This window comes from Carettochelys insculpta, chromosome 6 (assembly GCF_033958435.1).
Source record: "Carettochelys insculpta isolate YL-2023 chromosome 6, ASM3395843v1, whole genome shotgun sequence".
NCBI classification, from domain to species: Eukaryota; Metazoa; Chordata; order Testudines; family Carettochelyidae; genus Carettochelys; species Carettochelys insculpta.
Genome location: NC_134142.1, coordinates 10,600,569 through 10,619,194, shown reverse-complemented (window position 1 = coordinate 10,619,194; position 18,626 = coordinate 10,600,569). Strand labels below are relative to the sequence as shown.

Sequence of the window (18,626 nt, the reverse complement as noted above, 5' to 3'; positions counted from 1 at the left end):
TTGCATTGAAAGACATAGTCAGACCTCCACTTTAAATATCTTTGGAGGCTGTGCTACATCTATAAGCATCTAGCATTCATTAGAAAAGTTGCGTGTGGTATGGGCTACCTACTCCATGAGCTGTTCTGAAATGTTGCTCTGAAAATGAGTCTAAAGTCAGGTTATATAGAAAGCAAATTCTGACACTTCTAGACTATCATAAATAGGTTAAATTGCAATAAGTATAGAATAAAATGATCTTTAATGTGTATTTTTAACCATTATCAGCAAAAGATCTCATTCGGACAACAGTTGGTCAAACAAGACTGCTCATAGCAGAGAGGTTTAAACAGTTTGAAGGTCTGGTGGATAACTGCGAATTTAAACAGGGTGAGAAAGAGACAACATGCACAGATCTGGATGGATTTTGGGATATGATTAGTTTTCAGGTATGTACTTAAGCTATAACAAACCCCACAATCTCTATGGAATTCACTTGCAACTTCTTCCAGTCCACTATGTTCATTTCATGGAGGCTGCATTTGTAGTTTTTTTTTCTCCACACTCTAATGTATTGTATTTGTGTATATACACTATAGGTGCTGGTTTAGTAATCTAATAGTAGCCGTACAGTGTAAAACAGCTGCATATGTTCCCATTGTGGGAGTACTTCAGAAGCCATACAGCTTGCCTTGTTTTAAGAACCATGAAGAAAGCACCTACAGACCCTGTGTACGTATTTCAGAAAGCAGTAGTGAAATGCATTTGAGCCTGGGGAAAAAATGAGGCTTTCCTAAGTTGGAATTGATTAGTGCTTCTTGTGTCCTTTTTCGTCCCATCAAATTTGTGACTAATAAATTGTATTTAACTTGAAATGCTTACCCAAAGGAATTGGAGTTTGTCCTTGGATTTTCTCAGGGAGTGAATGGGTCTGCCTCCTGAGAAGTCTCAGGCACTTGGGAAGAAACCTTTGTTGGCCAATCTCAGCAACTTGACATATGCTGAATGAAATGGTATGTGCCCCTATTGATTTGGTTGCTGGAGAGGCAGCAGAAAACCTTTACCTTGGAGGAAGCATGAGAGTGCTGTGGAGACAAACTTGGCTTAAAGGAATCCCCGGCTCTGTTCAGTTATCCCTCACTGCTAGTGACTTGCTCATGCTTTGAGTGAGAGATGAGAGGAGAACTGATAGAGGAATTTTACCTCAGAGAACCAGTCCACTCGGGACAGCCAGGTCAAGTGTCATAACCAGAGACCATTGTGAGACAGCAGACTCCGTATTGCATTCAAAGACAAGATAGGGAAATGGTACTGCTGTAGTGCCCATTTGTGTCCACAGGGTCAGGATTTCAAGAGCAGGAACTGAACAGCCAAGGCCAAGGAATCTAGAAAAGGAGGCAGAGGGGTATTCTGCTGTAATTCAGCATGTGAAGAGGAGACTGTAAACAGACTACTTTAATTCTTAGTGCTGGATTTCCTGAAGATGATTTTATGGTTTTTTTCCACTGGCTCATACAGTGTAACCTGTCCCATTTTGAATAAGTCCAAGCACGTTTGAATCTAGTGTATATGGATATTAGTGTTTGTCACATCAACTGTGTTAACTGGAAAACAGCAATTCATTTCTCCTACTAGAATCTTTTGGTAGTTTCATCTACTCCATATTGCACTGCCCCCCCCAACCCCCGCTTTACGTTCATGTACATGTATAGCAAGACCACCTGTTTTATGCTTAAATGACATTTGGTTGAAATAAGTTATCCAGTTATAAATTCCATGTACCTATAGCATAACCTAATTCTGCAGCCTTTTGCATCTTCAACAGGTAGAAGATGTGAATAAAAAATTTGATAACTTGAGTAAACTTCAAGAGAATGGATGGCAGCCAGTTAACATCCCAAGTAAAAGAGCCATCAAGGTATGTGTGACTCCTAAACAGCTGCTCTAAGACAGTAACATGTAATAGTTTTGAATGGTTCGAAACTGATAGCATTTTTGTAGCGTAAGGTTACTATGCCCCCTGAAATATACTGCTCATTCGGTTTTTCCTCTCAGTAACACTACAGAACTTCTTTCCAAAAACAATCTCCATCCTTCCCCTGCCAACTCACCCCACTTTCCTGCTCTTTCAGCTAGTAGTTTAGCTATTTCTAGTTCACCTCTCATGCAGGTAGCTTTATTATGCCAATAAAATAGCTCTCTCCCATCAGCATAGTGTTTTCACTAGGTGTGCTATAACTGATGATAAGAAGAGAACCTGGAGTGCAGCTCTGGACTTAACAGGTAGGGACCATCACACTTGCCCTAGTGAGTTTAGCCAAATCTGCCTGCCCCTTTGCAGAAAGTGCAGGAATGGGGTAGGAAGTATACGATGGTCCTCCCCTACTCCTTAGTTGCAGGTGGACTGGGGAAAGAGGTGGTTGTCTTCCCAAGAGCCATGCCCTCAGCAAGACCCACGACTGGCCACAGAGCAGAATGGCACCCCACCGGCCTAAGGCTAAAGTCCCTAGGGAGACACTGGAGGAAGTCTGTGGGATGGAGCCCGGTGGTGACAGAGTAAAACCAGCGAAGTCTGGTTGGAAGTAGTTCAGACATATCAGGTATTGGTCTGTTTGTGTGCCGGGGCACAAGGCAACAATCTGATTTCCCTACTGACTCTGACAGGGCTGCCTGCTGCTGCTAGAGCCTTGGGCTGGAACCCAGTGGAATAAAGTGAGCCTGGGACCCGCACACCACCCCGCCATATTTTTGGCTGGCTGCCAGTCGCCCTAGACCAGGAGGCCGTCACCTGAGCTCAGACTGCTGGGTGGTTGCGTGCCCCAGCCAGGAGACTGAGGGCCATAAACTATTGACTACTCTGTCTGTGCCCAGAGGGCTGCAGCCCAGGCCTACTGTTTGCTCCTGCCAGAAGGGGGTGCCGCAGACCCCCAGAGGAAAGACTGCTAGAGTCACAAACTCCAAGGGCTTGTCTACACTACCTCCCTACTTAGGAGGGAGGATGGTAAGTAGGGTGTTGGGAGTTTATTAATGAAGTGCTGTACTGCATATGCAGCGCTCCATTAAGCAAATTCCTCCCCCTCACCCCCCAGCAGCAACGCCGAAGTTTTAAACTTCGAAGTGCCGGCTTGTGTTTAGCCACGGCTCACCCACCGGGTCTTCGAAGTGCCTGAGCAACTTCAAAGTCCCTTTACTCCTCAAAATTTTGAGGAGTAAAGGGACTTCGAAGTACCAGCGGGTGAGCCGCGGCTAAATGCGAGCTGGCACTTTGAAGTTTAAAACTTCGGCGTTGCCATGGGAGGAATTTGCTTAATGAAGTGCTGCATATGCAGCACAGCACTTCACTAATAAACTCCCAACACCCTACTTACCATCCTCCCTTTGACGTAGAGATGTAGTGTAGACACAGCCCAAGTGTTGTAGTCTAAAGCAAGGGTGAGTAAACTTTTTACTTCGGGTCCCACTTTTTGTCCCTGCACTTGGCTGCTCCCCACACACACCTGTCTCATGTAATACAAGCTGATGGAAACTTTGGTTATGATCATATTTTAAAAAAATTTTAAAAAGTATGTAGAATGTAAAAATTGTATGAATTGGTATATAAATATGAATACACATACATAAAAACAGTAACATATTTCAACACTTTTAATGAGATGCCTGAGCCTGAGACCCAGCTGCTGATTGTGCTGTGCCCTCCTTGTGAAATTTCATGCCACCCCCCACTTTTTGCACCCCTGCCCTAAGGAAGGACTCTGTGCAGTATTAACTCATTTGGCTCTTTCTGGGCATGTTGTTGCAGTCATGCCAATGGTAAAAGTAAGAAGTTATGGGTGCCTTTGGTAAATCTGTGCTGTAAATGCTTAAGTGTAAAGGAAGTAAAAAACACCAATGTTTAATATAGTTTGCCAAGTGTAAGGTAGATAATTGCTTCTAGTGACTTTTTGGACTAACAAGGGGTGTGTGTTCTACAATTTGGCTGTAGAATCCATTCTTTGCTGCAGAATTATGCAACAAAGTATAAGCTTCAATTTAAAAAAGAAAGTTGGACCTTGAAGTCGTGAAGGCAAGTCTACATTGCCCAGATGATCAAGCTGCTCAGGGTGTACCTCCAGGGTTCCGTTTCATGCCTCCTGTAGGGATGTGCAAAATCGCCGTATCAGGGGCTGGCTATCACAAGGAGTAAGGGAGGTTGATGGGAGAAACTCTTCCATCAATCTTCCTCAGTGAGGACATCCAGGTCAGTTGATTTCAGATAAGTCAATTCTAGGTATGCAATTGCTACAGCTAGAATTGCTTATCTGAAATAGACTTATTTTCCTAGTGTAGACCTGGCCAAAGAGAAACTTTACAGGTAAACTGGTAACATCCCTTTTGCTGTAGTCTATCAAGGCCTGCTTCTCTATCTCCTAGCCATTAGACATCTCTGCATCCCACTGCTTCCAAGGACGTGAGCAAAAGAAACTCTAATTGCCATCAGTAGGGTGGTAGAAAAAGTTTTGAACTCAAGGCTTTTGCTTAAACACTATTTGAAAAGTAATTACTGTGCTTTTATGTCCCAAAATGCTGAAATGGTTGAATGATAGTGCAAAACATTATGGGTATGAACAGGGATGGTATCTCCAACGATTAGATTCCCTATCGCTACTAGGGTTGCCCATTTTGGACAAATTCCTGGAGACTTCATCACATAACAAAACATTTAAAGATAAATCTTTAATTTCTAGAGACTGCTGGACACCCTTGAAAGGTTGGAGACCCTAAGAGTAGGCACCTTTATATGAGCACTATTTACAGTGGCCAGCAGCTCCAAAGATTTTTTTGCATAACTGCTATTGTCTCTACATTTTAAGCTGTAGATTCTCTTTTATAACTTTTAGAAGAAAGCTACAACAACTGGGATATCTAAGCCAAAGCAGGGAGCTGCTGGAAGAACTGCTGCCCGAAACCGTATTGCTGCCATAAAAGCAGCTATGAAGGAGAAAATGAAGCAGGAAGCTGACCCTGCAGCCCAAGAGATGTCAAAAGAAGAAAAGGTGGTGTTTGATGCAGGATTCTTCAGAATTGAAAGTCCTCTGAAATCCTTTTCAGGTCAGTAAAGTCCTGTGACCAGGAACTGCTGATGCATTCTTCTGTCTGTGCTCCTGTTGGAACTTTGTTGATTTATATTTGGTGCTTTTGTCTGACTTCAGTATTGGGTGGAATAGCATTTCACTTCATGCAAAGTTTGTTTTGCCTGGATGAAGTCCAGGGCCATCCTTAGGATTAGGGGGTCCTACACAGTACCATTAAACTTGTGCCCCTGTGCCCAATGGCCGGGGGACAGGGCAGCACATTTTTAGAGATGTGATTTTTTTTTTTCTTTTTATAATCTTCATCAATACATGAATGAAATAGTTTTAAAGCAGACAAACACAGTAAATTCAGAAACTGTCAGTATATATCTGGTTAGTCTGTATCTTCGAGAACAGGAGGTCCTGTGACACCTTATTGAATAACAGATATTTTGGACCATAAGCTTTCGTGGGCAAAGACCTGCTTCATCAGATACAACTTATGCTCCAAAATATCTGTTAGTCTATAAGGTGCCACAGGACCTCTTGTTGTTCTAGTATATATCTGGGGTTGGCAAATGCTTGTTAAGTAGTTTCCTTCCATTTGAGTGGCTCTTTCACAGGTTCTGCTAATAGCTCTGCCAGGTTTTTATGCTTTTAAGTTAACTAGATCCTCTCCAGAGGAAGCAGAGCCACAGCACAGGGATAGGAAGAGGTGAAGGGTGGACATTAAGAGCCATTACTGCCCCTGATTTTCAGTAATGCCTATGCAGCTACATGTTCTGCATATGGATAAGAATGCCTTGGATGAAGTCCCTAAATTGAGATACTTGCTGAGATAAGTCAGACAGTAATGTAACAGCTTTCAGCACCTGGTTAGCTACAAAGCTTTATGTTGTGTTCTTGCTCTACCCACGATTTAAACAGCCTCTAGATCAGTGGTTCCCAATCTTTTTGTGCCCAAGATCGCTTTCTGAATTTAAGGACAACCCAAGATCAACCCTGCCCCTTCCCTGAAGCTTCACCTTGCTTACTCCTTCCCCCTACTCTCTGTTGCTTGCTCTCTCCCATCCTTGCTCACTTGTGCTGTGCTGGAGCAAGGGTTTGGGGTTTGGAAGAGGGTTGCGGGGTGCAGAAGATATGGATGTTTGCTCTGGGAGGGGGTCAGAGCTGGAGAAGGGGTGCAGGAGGGAATGTTAGGTGCTGGCCTTGGAAGGGGGTCAGAGCTAGGGCAGGGTACAGGAGGGAATGAAGGAGGCTAGAACTTGGGGTGCAGAAGTGGGTATGGAGTGCTGGCTTTGGGAGGGGAACTGGAGTACAGGCTCTAGGAATGGGGAGCAGGGTTGGAGCATGGAGCTGTGGTGTAGGAGAGAGTATGGGATGCTGGCTTGTAGGAGAAGGATCAGGCAGGGACTTGGGGTGCTGATTACAGGAGGGGGCTGTGAATTCACTTACAGGCTCCTCTGGGTGGCACTTAGTTGACTATCAGTGTAGGTAAATACTGGAATAAATTGCCTATGGAGGTTGTGGAATCTCTGTTTCTGGAGATATTTAAGGTGAGGTTAGGTCAACATCTCTCATTTGTGATCTAGATGGTGCCTGGTCTTCCCATGAGTACAGGGGACTGGACCTGATGACCTCTTGAGGTCCCTACCAATTCTAGTATTCTATGAATCTGTACCACAAGCAGCCCCGGTCAGTAGCACTGCAAGGCGAGGGTGACTCCCAGCCTGTCCTGGCCCAACACTGCTCCTGGAAGGGGACCCGTGTGCCACTGTGACCCCAGGGGCAGGAGCACGTGGCTTCATGCGCTGCTGTTTCTACTGGCACTGCTCCCATTGGCCACAGTTCCTAGCCAATGGGAATTATATGGGACAGTGATTGCAGGCAGGTGCAGTGAGCTGAGACTCCCTAGAATCGACCAGGTGCTCATGGTGAACTGACTGGTGACCACTGCTCTAAATCTTTTTAGAGATCTCTGTGGTTGCTGTGCTAGATACACAGTTTAAACAGCATGGAGCTCACACAACCTGTTTGTTCTTCTGGAATCCAATTCAAATTTTTTCTCCCTCCAGTAACCCTTATTCCCAGCATGGCTGGCTCTGAGCTGTTGACTGTTAAGACAGGTATTCAGTTTCTACCATCTTCCTAGTTTCAGTCTGATTCTAAGTGTGTTCTCAGTTCCTGTTCTTCCTTTGTGTGGATTCTTCTCAAAGCTAGGAAAATTGTTTTCATTCATATGCGACTAGTAGCTTGGTCTTTGAATTAAAAGGATTCAGCAACATTAGCTTTAAATGCCAAAGATGGTGTCTACTAGCAAGTCTGAATCTGTCAAATGCAAGTGTGGGTGGCAAAATATCTTTTACTGGACCTGATTCTGTTGGTGAGAGAGACAAAACACAGAGCTCTTCTTCAGCTCTGGATAACCTACTCTGAGCATCACAGTGAAATTTAAGATGGAACAGGTTGGTTAGCATAACTAGTTCACACATTTCAAGGATGATTCAAGATGAAGTGGCTCTCTAACACTTCTCCAGTGATGGGGGTGGGGAAGGAGGAGGTAAAGAAGGCTGGTGCAGGGGTTAACTGGATTACACATTGCTGTGATAACCCAGAAATCCAGTGTCTCCATTCAGTCCGTGATCTTTTTAGTTTCTAGCACAGTTATGAATGCAATCTCTTAGGTTTGTCTTTTAATGGTGTGCCGGGTTCGTTTCAGGACGAGGAGTGAGAGATCAGATATCGCAATCACTTTAGGAAAAGTGTTTGCCCAGGGGTGATAATGGTTTTGTCTTATTCTTCTGTGCGAATTCATATGAGAGCATGGTGAGTTTCATTTCACCCACACAGTTATTGGAGCATTTAGGGTTTGTCTACACCGCACTTACGACTGGCCTGTGCTAGCTGACAGGCTTACAGAGCTCTGGATGTGGGGCTGTTCAGTTTTGAAGTAGATGTTCTGCCTCAGGCTGCAGCCTGAGCTCTTGACCCTCCTCTCTTGCAGGGCCCTAGAGCCTGGTCTCCAGTTCTAGCCCACATGTCTACATTGCAGCTAACCAGTCTAAGCTCTGCAAGCCCAAGTCAACTTGTGCCATGGAAGGAAGTGATACATTTAGGTCTGCATCTGTTTTTCGTGTCAGGGGTCTGATGCTGCTTTAAGTTGGTGTGTTCTGATCGTGGAGGGAGGTGGGCTTGCTTCTGTCAGATGAAGTAGTTAAGACTATGAACATGTGTCCTTTTAAAGTTAAGTTTTCACAATCTCCATTGTTAGTAAAACCAGATAAAAGTTGAAGTTAGTTAATACAATATACTTATATAATTTGCACTGTTTATATTATAGTTGGTATATGCTGTAAAACTGACACGTATGTTTTTATTCCTATCCAGTTTCAGATTCTGGCTCTCTTTTACTAGCACAGCTCTGAAGTACAAGGGAATTGTTGAAATTCAGGATGTTTACTAGAATACTTTAATGATTTTTATCATATTTTGTAATTGTTTGGATTTAAACTACCATAGTGACCTATTTGTGTTTGTTACTTTTGTCCACATTCTACGTTTTTGAATTCACAAGAAATTATTCTTAATTTGCCATCTGAATAAATCACTTAAACAACTAGAAGAAATAGTGGATTAGAAAGCATTTCTAATCAGAATCTTGGTCACTGAATTTATCTCATCTTCTAGAAACATTTCCCATCTAATGAAACATTAAACACTTTTTTCAGCTTTGCCTTCCAAAACGCCTGATAAATCTTCCCGGCAGTTTTCTAAACAACTGACTACTCCAAGATCAGCCAGTAGAACTTTGCTCCAAAGCGGTCTTGCTGTTCTTTGCAGCTCTGAGGACACTGTTGTGAAACAGACTACACCAGCAAATGGTGACTTTCCTATTCCGCCAAATCCTAATGGGCTCCAGACTCCTGCTACAAAAACACAGTTCAGCAGCACACTTGGACAAAGGTAGACACTGGAATACAACTTCATTTTAACTTAAGTTGCCGCAGAAGTTACTAATTCGAGTAAATCTTAAATTTTACAGACCTCAATTTACCAGACTTCGATAACAACGGATGTCTGCCCAGCCCCCTGTTGTTCCCAAAGCCCACTTAGTTGGTGCCCATAAAATCTTAAGTCCCGTCCCCCAGCCCCGCTACAAAAATAAAACGACTTACCCAAGTGGCTGGAGCTGCTGCTGCTGAACCCTCTGCTGTGGCCTGGAGCCGCCTTGTGTTCCTCCCACCAGGGGTGCAGTGCATTGTGGGCAGACGGCACTCGTGTACGCACCACACCTTTGGTGGCAGGCACGTACAGTGACTCCGTCAGACTCCAGGCCCCGTGCAGCAGTGGGCTCCAAGCCCCACGTGGTGGCAGCTCTGAGTTACTAGCATTCTTTTTGCAGGGGTGGACACTGTGGCAGCCTGGCAGGGTTGGGTGGGTAGTAAACCCTCATATTTAACAGACTTTCAGATTTAACAAACACTCCTCCCACTCACTGGTCTGTTAAATCGAGGGTTTACTATAATTCTTAATGGGAGAACTTAGATTCCTCTCAGCACATACAGTTGTCAGTATTAATGTTTAGTAATCTTACCATTAATTCTGCTTGGTTAAAGATGCCAAACCCTTGCTTTCCTCCTTTCACTGATGTAAAGCAAATCTTAAGGCTTTGCGTCTCAAACTTCTGTGCATAAGTACACATTTTGTCCCAAAAATGTGCCATAGTTGAGCAGTGACAAGGACCTCACCATAACTGCAGAACAAGTTAAGTAAAGGGGTCAAGGTTGGCTATGCCAAAAGCTGAGTATGGTTAGGAAAGACTGAACGTTTCGTTTTCTTTTTCAGTGGCTCCCCACTTGCAAAGCAATCCTCTGTGACAGATGTAGAAGCAGAGAGAGCTAACGTAAGTTATGTCGTCTTTGATAAGTGTGTGTCTGTATATACCTTAAAGATCTATTGTCAGTAAGAAACTTAGCATAAATATCGTGGAATCTAAGTAAGGAGAATGTACCTTCCAGTTCCTTCAGAGAGTCTGAAAGTTCTGAGTCTGAAATACAGGATCAGTAGTATTGAGTGGTGGTGATGATGGCAATCACTTCTTATTGAGTATTATCATCTTCCATGCCAGTTGTGGAGCCTCAGGTGGCTGATAAGGCCCATCCTTGAACCAGAAGTTCGATCACAGTGAGGACAGGTGTTTCCAGGTATGGCAGGAGGCTGTTGGCCATGACTGACAGCCAGTCTTTCCTGCCTCTGCACCTCTTGTCCTCCTCAGCTTACATAAGAACATAAGAATGGCCATACTGGGTCAGACCAAAGGTCCATCAAGCCCAGCATCCCATCTGCCGACGGTGGCCAATGCCAGGTGCCCCAGAGAAGGAGAACAGAAGACAAGTGATTTATCTCCTGCCATCCATCTCCTGCCCTTGTTATGAAGGCTAGGGCACCATACTTTATCCCTGGCTAATAGCCATTTATGGACCTGACCTGCAAAAATTTATCAAGCTCTTTTTTAAACCCTAATAGAGTCCTGGCCTTCACAGCCTCCTCGGGCAAGGAGTTCCACAGGTTGACTGTGCGCTGTGTGAAGAAAAATTTCCTTTTATTAGTTTTGAACCTACTACCCATCAATTTCATTTGGTGTCCCCTAGTTCTTGTATTATGGGAAAAGGTAAATAATTTTTCTATATTCACTTTCTCCACACCATTCATGATTTTATATACCTCTATCATATCGCCCCTCAATCGCCTTTTTTCCAAACTGAAAAGTCCCAGTCTCTCTAGCCTCTCCCCATATGGGACCCTTTCCAAGCCCCTAATCATCTTAGTCGCCCTTTTCTGAACCTTTTCTAATGCCAATATATCTTTTTTGAGGTGAGGAGACCACATCTGCACGCAGTACTCGAGATGTGGGCGTACCATAGTTTTATATAGGGGAAGTATGATATCTTTTGTCTTATTATCGATCCCTTTTTTAATAATTCCTAACATCCTATTTGCCTTACTAACTGCCGCTGCACACTGCGTGGATGTCTTCAGAGAACTATCCACTATAACTCCAAGATCCCTTTCCTGATCTGTCGTAGCTAAATTTGACCCCATCATGTAGTACGTGTAATTTGGGTTATTTTTTCCAACATGCATTACCTTACACTTACCCACATTAAATTTCATTTGCCATTTTGCTGCCCAATCACTCAGTTTGCCGAGATCTTTTTGTAGTTCTTCACAATCCCTTTTGCTTTTGACTGTCCTGAACAACTTGGTGTCATCTGCAAACTTTGCCACCTCACTGCTTACCTCATTTTCTAGATCATTGATGAACAAGTTGAACAGGATCGGTCCCAGGACTGAGCCCTGGGGAACACCACTAGTTACCCCCCTCCATTGTGAAAATTTACCATTTATTCCAACCCTTTGTTTTCTGTCTTTTAACCAATTCCCGATCCATGAAAGGACCTTTCCTCCTATCCCATGACCACCTAATTTACATAAAAGCCTTTGGTGTGGGACCGTGTCAAAGGCTTTCTGGAAATCTAGGTATATTATGTCCACTGGGTGCCCCTTGTCCGCATGTTTATTAACCCCTTCAAAGAATTCTAATAGATTAGACAGACACGACTTCCCTCTGCAGAAACCATGCTGACTTTTGCCCAACAATTCGTGCTCTTCTATGTGCCTTGCAATTTTACTCTTTACTAGTGTTTCTACTAATTTACCTGGTACTGATGTTAAACTTATCGGTCTATAATTGCCAGGATCTCCTCTAGAGCCTTTTTTAAATATTGGTGTTATATTGGCCGTCTTCCAGTCATTTGGTACCAAAGTGGATTTAAAGGATAGGTTACAAACCACTGTTAATAACTCCGCAATTTCACATTTGAGTTCTTTCAGAACCCTTGGGTGAATGCCATCTGGTCCTGGAGACTTGTTACTATTCAGCTTATCAATTAATTCCAAAACCTCCTCTAATGTCACTTCAATCTGAGTGAGTTCCTCAGATTTGTCGCCTAAAAAGGCTGGCTCAGATTTAGGAACCTCTGTAACATCTTCAGCCGTGAAGACTGAAGCAAAGAAATCATTTAATCGCTCCGCAATGGCACTGTCTTCCTTGATCGCTCCTTTTATATCTTTATCATCCAAGGGCCCCACTGCTTTTTTAGCAGGCTTCCTGCTTCTAATGTATTTAAAAAACATTTTACTATTGTTTTTTGAATTTTTGGCTAGCTGTTCCTCAAACTCTTTTTTGGCTTTTCTTACTACATTATGACAGTTAATTTGGGAGTGTTTATGTTCCTTTCTATTTTCCTCACTAGGATTTGACTTCCACTTTTTAAAAGCTGCCCTTTTCTCTCTCACTGCCTTTTTAACATGGCTGTTTAGCCATGGTGGTTCTTTGTTAGGTCTCTTACTGTGTTTTTTTATTTGGGGTATACATTTAAGTTGGGCCTCTAGTATGGTGTCTTTAAACAGTTTCCATGCAGCTTCCAGGGATTTTAGTTTAATTACTCTACCTTTTAGTTTCTGTTTAACTAGCTTCCTCATTTTAGTGTAATTCCCCTTTTTGAAATTAAATGCCAGAGTGTTTGACCGCTGCGGTGTTCTTCCCAACACAGGAATATTAAAAGTTATTATATTGTGGTCACTATTTCCAAGCGGTCCAGTAACAGTTACCTCTTGGACCAGATCCTGCGTTCCAGTCAAGACTAGATCGAGAATCGACTCTCCCCTTGTGGGTTCCTGTACTAGCTGCTCCAAGAAGCAGTCATTTAAGGCATCAAGAAATTTAATCTCTGAATCCCGTCCTGAGGTGACATGCACCCAATCAATATGGGGATAATTGAAATCTCCTATTATTACTGTGTTTTTTATTTTGATAGCCTCTCTAATCTCCCTCATCATTTCAGCATCACTATCACTGTCCTGGTTAGGTGGTCGGTAATATATTCCTAATGCCATATTCATATTAGAGGAATGAATTGTTATCCATAATGATTCTATGGAACATTTTGATTCCTTTAGGATTTTTACTTCATTTGATTCTATATTATCCTTCACATATAGTACCACTCCGCCACCCGCACGACCTGTTCTGTCTTTCCGATATAATTTATATCCCGGTATGATAGTGTCCCACTGATTGTCCTCATTCCACCATGTTTCTGAGATGCCTATTATGTCAACTTCCTCCTTTGATATGAGGTACTCCAGTTCACCCATCTTATTAGACAGACTCCTAGCATTAGTGTAAAAGCATGTTAGAAAACTACCACTATTTATATGTCCGCCTTTCACAGACGTGGTGGATTTTTTTATGCACGATTGTTTCACATCTGATCTTGCCCATATATTATTTCCCACGTTCCCTATCTGACTAACTTCTAGGGAATCCCTGTCTATGGAGCCTCGTGTAAGAGAAGTCTCCGTCCGATCCAGGTGCTCCCCCGCACCAATCGGCTTTCCCCCACCTCTTAGTTTAAAAACTGCTCTATGACCTTTTTAATGTTTAATGCCAGCAGTCTGGATCCACCTTTATTTAGGTGGAGCCCATCATTCCTGTATAGGCTCCCCCTACCCCAAAAGTGTCCCCAGTTCCTAATAAATCTAAACCCCTCTTCCCTACACCATCGTCTCATCCACGCATTGAGACTCTGAAGTTCTGCCTGTCTATCTGGCCCTGCGCGTGGAACTGGAAGCATTTCAGAGAATGCCACCAAAGATGTTCTGGATTTCAGTCTCTTTCCTAGTAACCTAAATTTGGCCTCCAGAACATCTCTTCTACCCTTCCCTATGTCATTGGTACCAACATGTACCACGACGACCGGCTCCTCCCCAGCACTGCCCATAAGTCTGTCTAGATGCCTCGAGAGATCCGCAACCTTCGCACCAGGCAGGCAAGTCACCATACGGTTCTCCCGGTCATCACAAACCCAACTATCTATATTTCTAATGATCGAATCCCCCACTACTAAAACCTGCTTCTTCCTAACAGCTGGTGCTCCCTCCCCCAGAGAAGTATCCTCGGCACGAGAGGATACAACATCACCCTGTGGAAGGAGGGTCCCAACTACGGGATGGTTTCCCTCTGCTCCCCTTGACTGCTCTCCTTCCCTGAGCCTTTCATCCTCCGTAACAGCCTCAGGACTGTCAGATTGGAGGTGGGACAGCCCTACTATGTCCCGGAAAGTCTCATCCACAAACACCTCTGCCTTCCTTAGCTCCTCCAGTTCAGCCACCCTGGCCTCCAAAGCACGCACTCTGTCTCTGAGGGCCAGGAGCTCCTTGCATCGAGCGCACACATACGCCACCCGCCCACAGGGTAGGTAGTCATACATACTGCACTCGACACAATAAACAGGATAGCCCCCACTCTGCTGCTGGGCTTCTGCCTCCATTTCCTACTCTAGTTATATATGAGGGTTAATTAAATGTTTCAGATAGAGGTTGTTATAAAGGATTTAGTTTAAGGGCAACAGAAGTCACTGGCTCCCTCCAAGCTCCCCCTCTCAACTCCCCTCTCCAAACTCCCTCCTGTTAGCACGCACCCTGTTTGCCAGCACCCGGTCGCAAAGCTCCCTGGTCGCTTACTAGCAGGGTTTAAGTGCTCGGCCTCCCTGATAGCTCCTCCCTCTGCCTACAGCTCAGCCAATCAGCACACGGTGTTTCAATTCAAACCTAATCAGCTTCCAACTGCCTGCCTGCCTGCCTGCCTGAGCACACGGCCTTTCAAACAAACAAACAAACAAACACTCAGCTCAGCACTCCAAACAAACAAACTCCAAACTCCAAACAAACACACAAGCCCAAAACCTCCAAATATAAGCAGCCACTTACCCCAAGGTGCTTTAGTTTGCTCCTTCCTTCTCCTCCTCCAGGAGAGCCTCTCCAAACTCCCTCCTGTTAGCACGCACCCTGTTTGCCAGCACCCGGTCGCAAAGCTTGTTGGCAGGCAAGTTCAAAATGCAGAGGGCCATTGTGTAGGACTTCTCTCCATTCTGGGAGATCCTGGGCGAAGGTCTTCTAAGTGTCATTGTCGATATTGCACTTCTTTAAGTCATCCTTCAGCAAGCCCTGTGAGTGAGGTGACCATCTGTCCCGTTTTTCCCAGGACAGTCCCTTATTCAAGCTGTCTCACAGCCCTTTTTTTAAGAAAATAGACAAGTTGTTCTGTATTTTGCGGGCTTCCTGTTCCCTGGTATCCTGTGTCTTGGGGTGGCAGCCTCTCCTGCCAGGTTGCTCCTCCACTGGGAGCTGCTTTGTTTCCCAAAGCTCTGCAGCAGGGGAGCTCCTCTGTAGGGCAGCTGCCTTGTCCCATTCCCTGACACTCCATGGTAGCCCCCACTGGCGGTGAACTCCACAACAGGGTGGCTGTCTTGTTCCCTGGTGCCCTACACTTAGGGGAGGCAGCTCCTGCTTCCAGGCAGCCCCTCCACGGGTCAGCTGTCTTGTTCCCCCACTTCAGGGAGGCCACTCTTGCTTATTCCATGGCCGCATCTGCTGGGAGGCTTTGGAACACCCCAGCCAGGATCCCCAACTTCCACTCCCCTTCATCCCTGGTGCCTCCCCATTGGAGGCTGCAGAGCCCCCATGCCTGGTGCCTCATGCTGGAGCAGCAGCCCCATCACCGAGGAGCCCTGACATGGGATAGCAGCCCTGCCCCCATCCCCACATGCCAGTGTCCCATATTTCCCATAGGGCAGTGTGGTCACTCTACCTATAATGCTTCCACTGGCCTCCTACGTTAGAGTACCCTTCCTTCAGCTGAGAGAACCGGACCTGTTTAGGAAGACAATGGTCTGGCATTTGGACAACATGACCAATCCATGGAATTGTTGACTGATGGTCTTTGGCTCTTGCAGAACACGACTGTTGCTGAATTTGTCCTGTTTTATCCTCAGGATCTTGCAGAGGCAGCATTGGTGATGCCTCTCAAGGACTTTCAAGTGATGTCTGAAGGTTGTCTAGGTTTTAGACCCATACAACAATGTTGGGAGAGTAACAGCTTAATAAACAAGAAGCTTGGTGTCTGTTCCAATGTCATGATCTTCGCAGACCCTGTGCCGTAAATGAGCAAAGGCTGCACTGGCACTGTGGTTTTCCACATCAGTATCTGCCTGGGATGAGAGGTGACTTCCAAGATAGAGGAAATGGTCAATATTCTCTAGCCAGATTACCCACAGAGCGACTCCAATCCATCGGCCTTTTATCTTGGCAAAACAGAGTGGGTGGCATGCCATTTTCCATGATCTCTTGGCCTGAATGTTTCTTGGCGCTCATCTCATTTTGTGGTTTTTTTGTTTTTTTTTTCTTCTTCTTCATCTCTAAAGGTGATATATTTTTCACTGAAAATCAAGCACAAAACAGAACAGGTTTGTCACCTGTTAAAAGTACTGATATAAACCTCTCTTGCAATCTTACTTTATAGTTTCCTTTTTCATTCTCCAGGAAACAAATGCAACCGTCCTTGAGGTGTGCTTATGCCCAGATGAAAGGAGCAGTTCCATACCTGTTGATTCTCACATGTTGGAAGATCCTGATGCTAAAATTCAAATGCCAGATGCTACAGAAGAGATGGAACTGTCTGCTACAAATCTTGCAGGGCAAGACATTGTCATGCACAGCCCAGAAAAAAATGCCCCGTCAGAAACTGATTTCAGTCAGCCTGAAAAACCAAACACACCGGAATATAAATCAGGTGGGTTTCTTTCTGGCTATTACACATGGTTTGTGTTTTGCTGTTAAAATTTTAGTCAAAATAAGGCCTTATCTGATGATCTTAAACTTATTAATGGACCTTGTTAACATGTAAACTTATTGGTCCAGGACTATTAGTCTCTCTAAATGGAGTGCAGTGTCAGTGTCTATTTGATATTTGCACTTACATCCTTGTATTAGATTGGACACACAGTGGCAAACAACCATACTAATCACAAGGGTTGTTTTATTGTATAATCATCAATAGGATGTGGAATCTTTTTGTTAAAAAGTTGACGCAAAGGCTGATAGACACTACGAAAGCCAACTGATGTCAGAAATAAGTGCTGAAAATGTGTAGCTTTTCCAGCGCTGTGTCAAGCATTACAGTGTAAGTTTTAAAACATTGAAATATGGTCTTATTTTCCAGATCTTTTTCATAGTGATTTTATCTCCAGTGGTGGAACTCCTTTGAATGTGGTAAGTTCACATTTTATTCTTATCTAAAACAATCCATTTACATGGCAACACCATTAAACTCAAACCAGTTTGACACGTAGCTTTTTGCGGTGGCTCAAGATGAGGTTGGATGGATTCAGGATAAACTAGCTCCAGATTTTTGTCTTACCTCCCATCAAACTGCTTGATCCTTTACTTGGTCTAACTGCTAAATAACAAGAAAATCCAATTAGTCAGAATCCTTAGTGATCTTTTCCCTCCTGTCAAGTTGAGGCATGTTAGCTAACTGGGTGAAGGTTTATTCCTGCCAGTCTGGCACTTAAATCGATGTGCTAATCAGTGAAGTATTATGTTGCTGTAATATGAATTAACAATGAATTCTGTTATGTGCAGTGAACTGTTCCTTGAATGCTCACTTTGCACTTTAATTTTCCCTACAGCCAAACTTGAACAGCAGTCTCCCCTTCACTCCCCTCAGGAGCGAAGCACAGAAGTTTGCGGCTGAAATAGGCAATGATCTAATTGTATTTTCTCCCTTGTCTTCCCCATCTGTGGAAAAATGAAGACTGGCTTTGAATTCAGAATGTGTAAATTACACAAACTGAATACATAGAGGGACATCTGAAGAGCCAGGATATTACCCTTGAGAACAACTGCGTACTGAGTAAATGTATCTAACCTGGTATTTAAATAGTAGAGCTACTTATTAAAAATGTTTTGTAACATTTTATGAAGCAGATGAAGTTACAAGTGGATTACCTCTGTGCAGTAATATCTGTGGAGGGTGATAATAGTCTGCTGGATCCATAGTGACTTGCATAATGTGACCCCTATTTAGGAACAATCTATCATGTTTAAGCTTTCAGTTTTGTCCTATCCACCTCAAGATATAAACTTTATTTTATTCAGTTCTTGCTTTTCTCCTTCATTTTCCTTCCTTCTCCCCACCAATCCCTAAATCCATGTATAAAAAATGGGGCGTTTAATAACATATGCAGTCATTTGTTACGGTGCCAGCTGTCCTTTTGTACCCTTTCTGGTCTGGGTATGCCCATTTGGACCCTTTGTCTTTACCTACACTGACGTGGAATTCCACAGTTCTTCCACTCTTAGACCGGGCCCTGTGTACTGACTGCACTTATTCAAGAGGTCTGTCTGGGTTTGACATCTCTAGGCCTTTTTAGGAGTCTGATCAGTGCTATCCAGTGATTAGAGTAGGAGGGGAAGAAAAATGGAAAAGGCTTTGAAAGCAGGTGTGTATACATGTTACACCCAAGGCAAGGTTTTGTTTTGTTCTCCTCTCCCCCCACCCCCACCCCCGACACTCCCTCTCCAGCTTGATGAGCTGCTCCTTAAATTTGCCACAGTTCTTTCATTAGCTGTGTTCCTGAGCCCTTGTCTTGGTATTGTTTTTAACAACCCTCAAATGGTTACAGAGAAGTG

General features: G+C 44.0%; 1 protein-coding gene across 1 annotated transcript in view; it reads left to right on the top strand.

Moving 5' to 3' along the window:
- DLGAP5 (DLG associated protein 5) overlaps positions 1-17,978 on the top strand; it is a 48,265-nt gene extending 30,287 nt beyond the window's left edge. The window contains exons 12-19 of the mRNA XM_074998649.1: positions 268-428; positions 1,805-1,897; positions 4,857-5,067; positions 8,759-8,993; positions 9,876-9,933; positions 16,476-16,725; positions 17,155-17,204; positions 17,624-17,978. Of these exons, the coding sequence (XP_074854750.1) occupies positions 268-428; positions 1,805-1,897; positions 4,857-5,067; positions 8,759-8,993; positions 9,876-9,933; positions 16,476-16,725; positions 17,155-17,204; positions 17,624-17,746 (1,181 nt within the window). The 3' untranslated portion in view covers positions 17,747-17,978. The remainder of the gene's footprint in view (positions 1-267; positions 429-1,804; positions 1,898-4,856; positions 5,068-8,758; positions 8,994-9,875; positions 9,934-16,475; positions 16,726-17,154; positions 17,205-17,623) is intronic.
- The last annotated feature ends 648 nt before the right edge of the window (positions 17,979-18,626 follow it).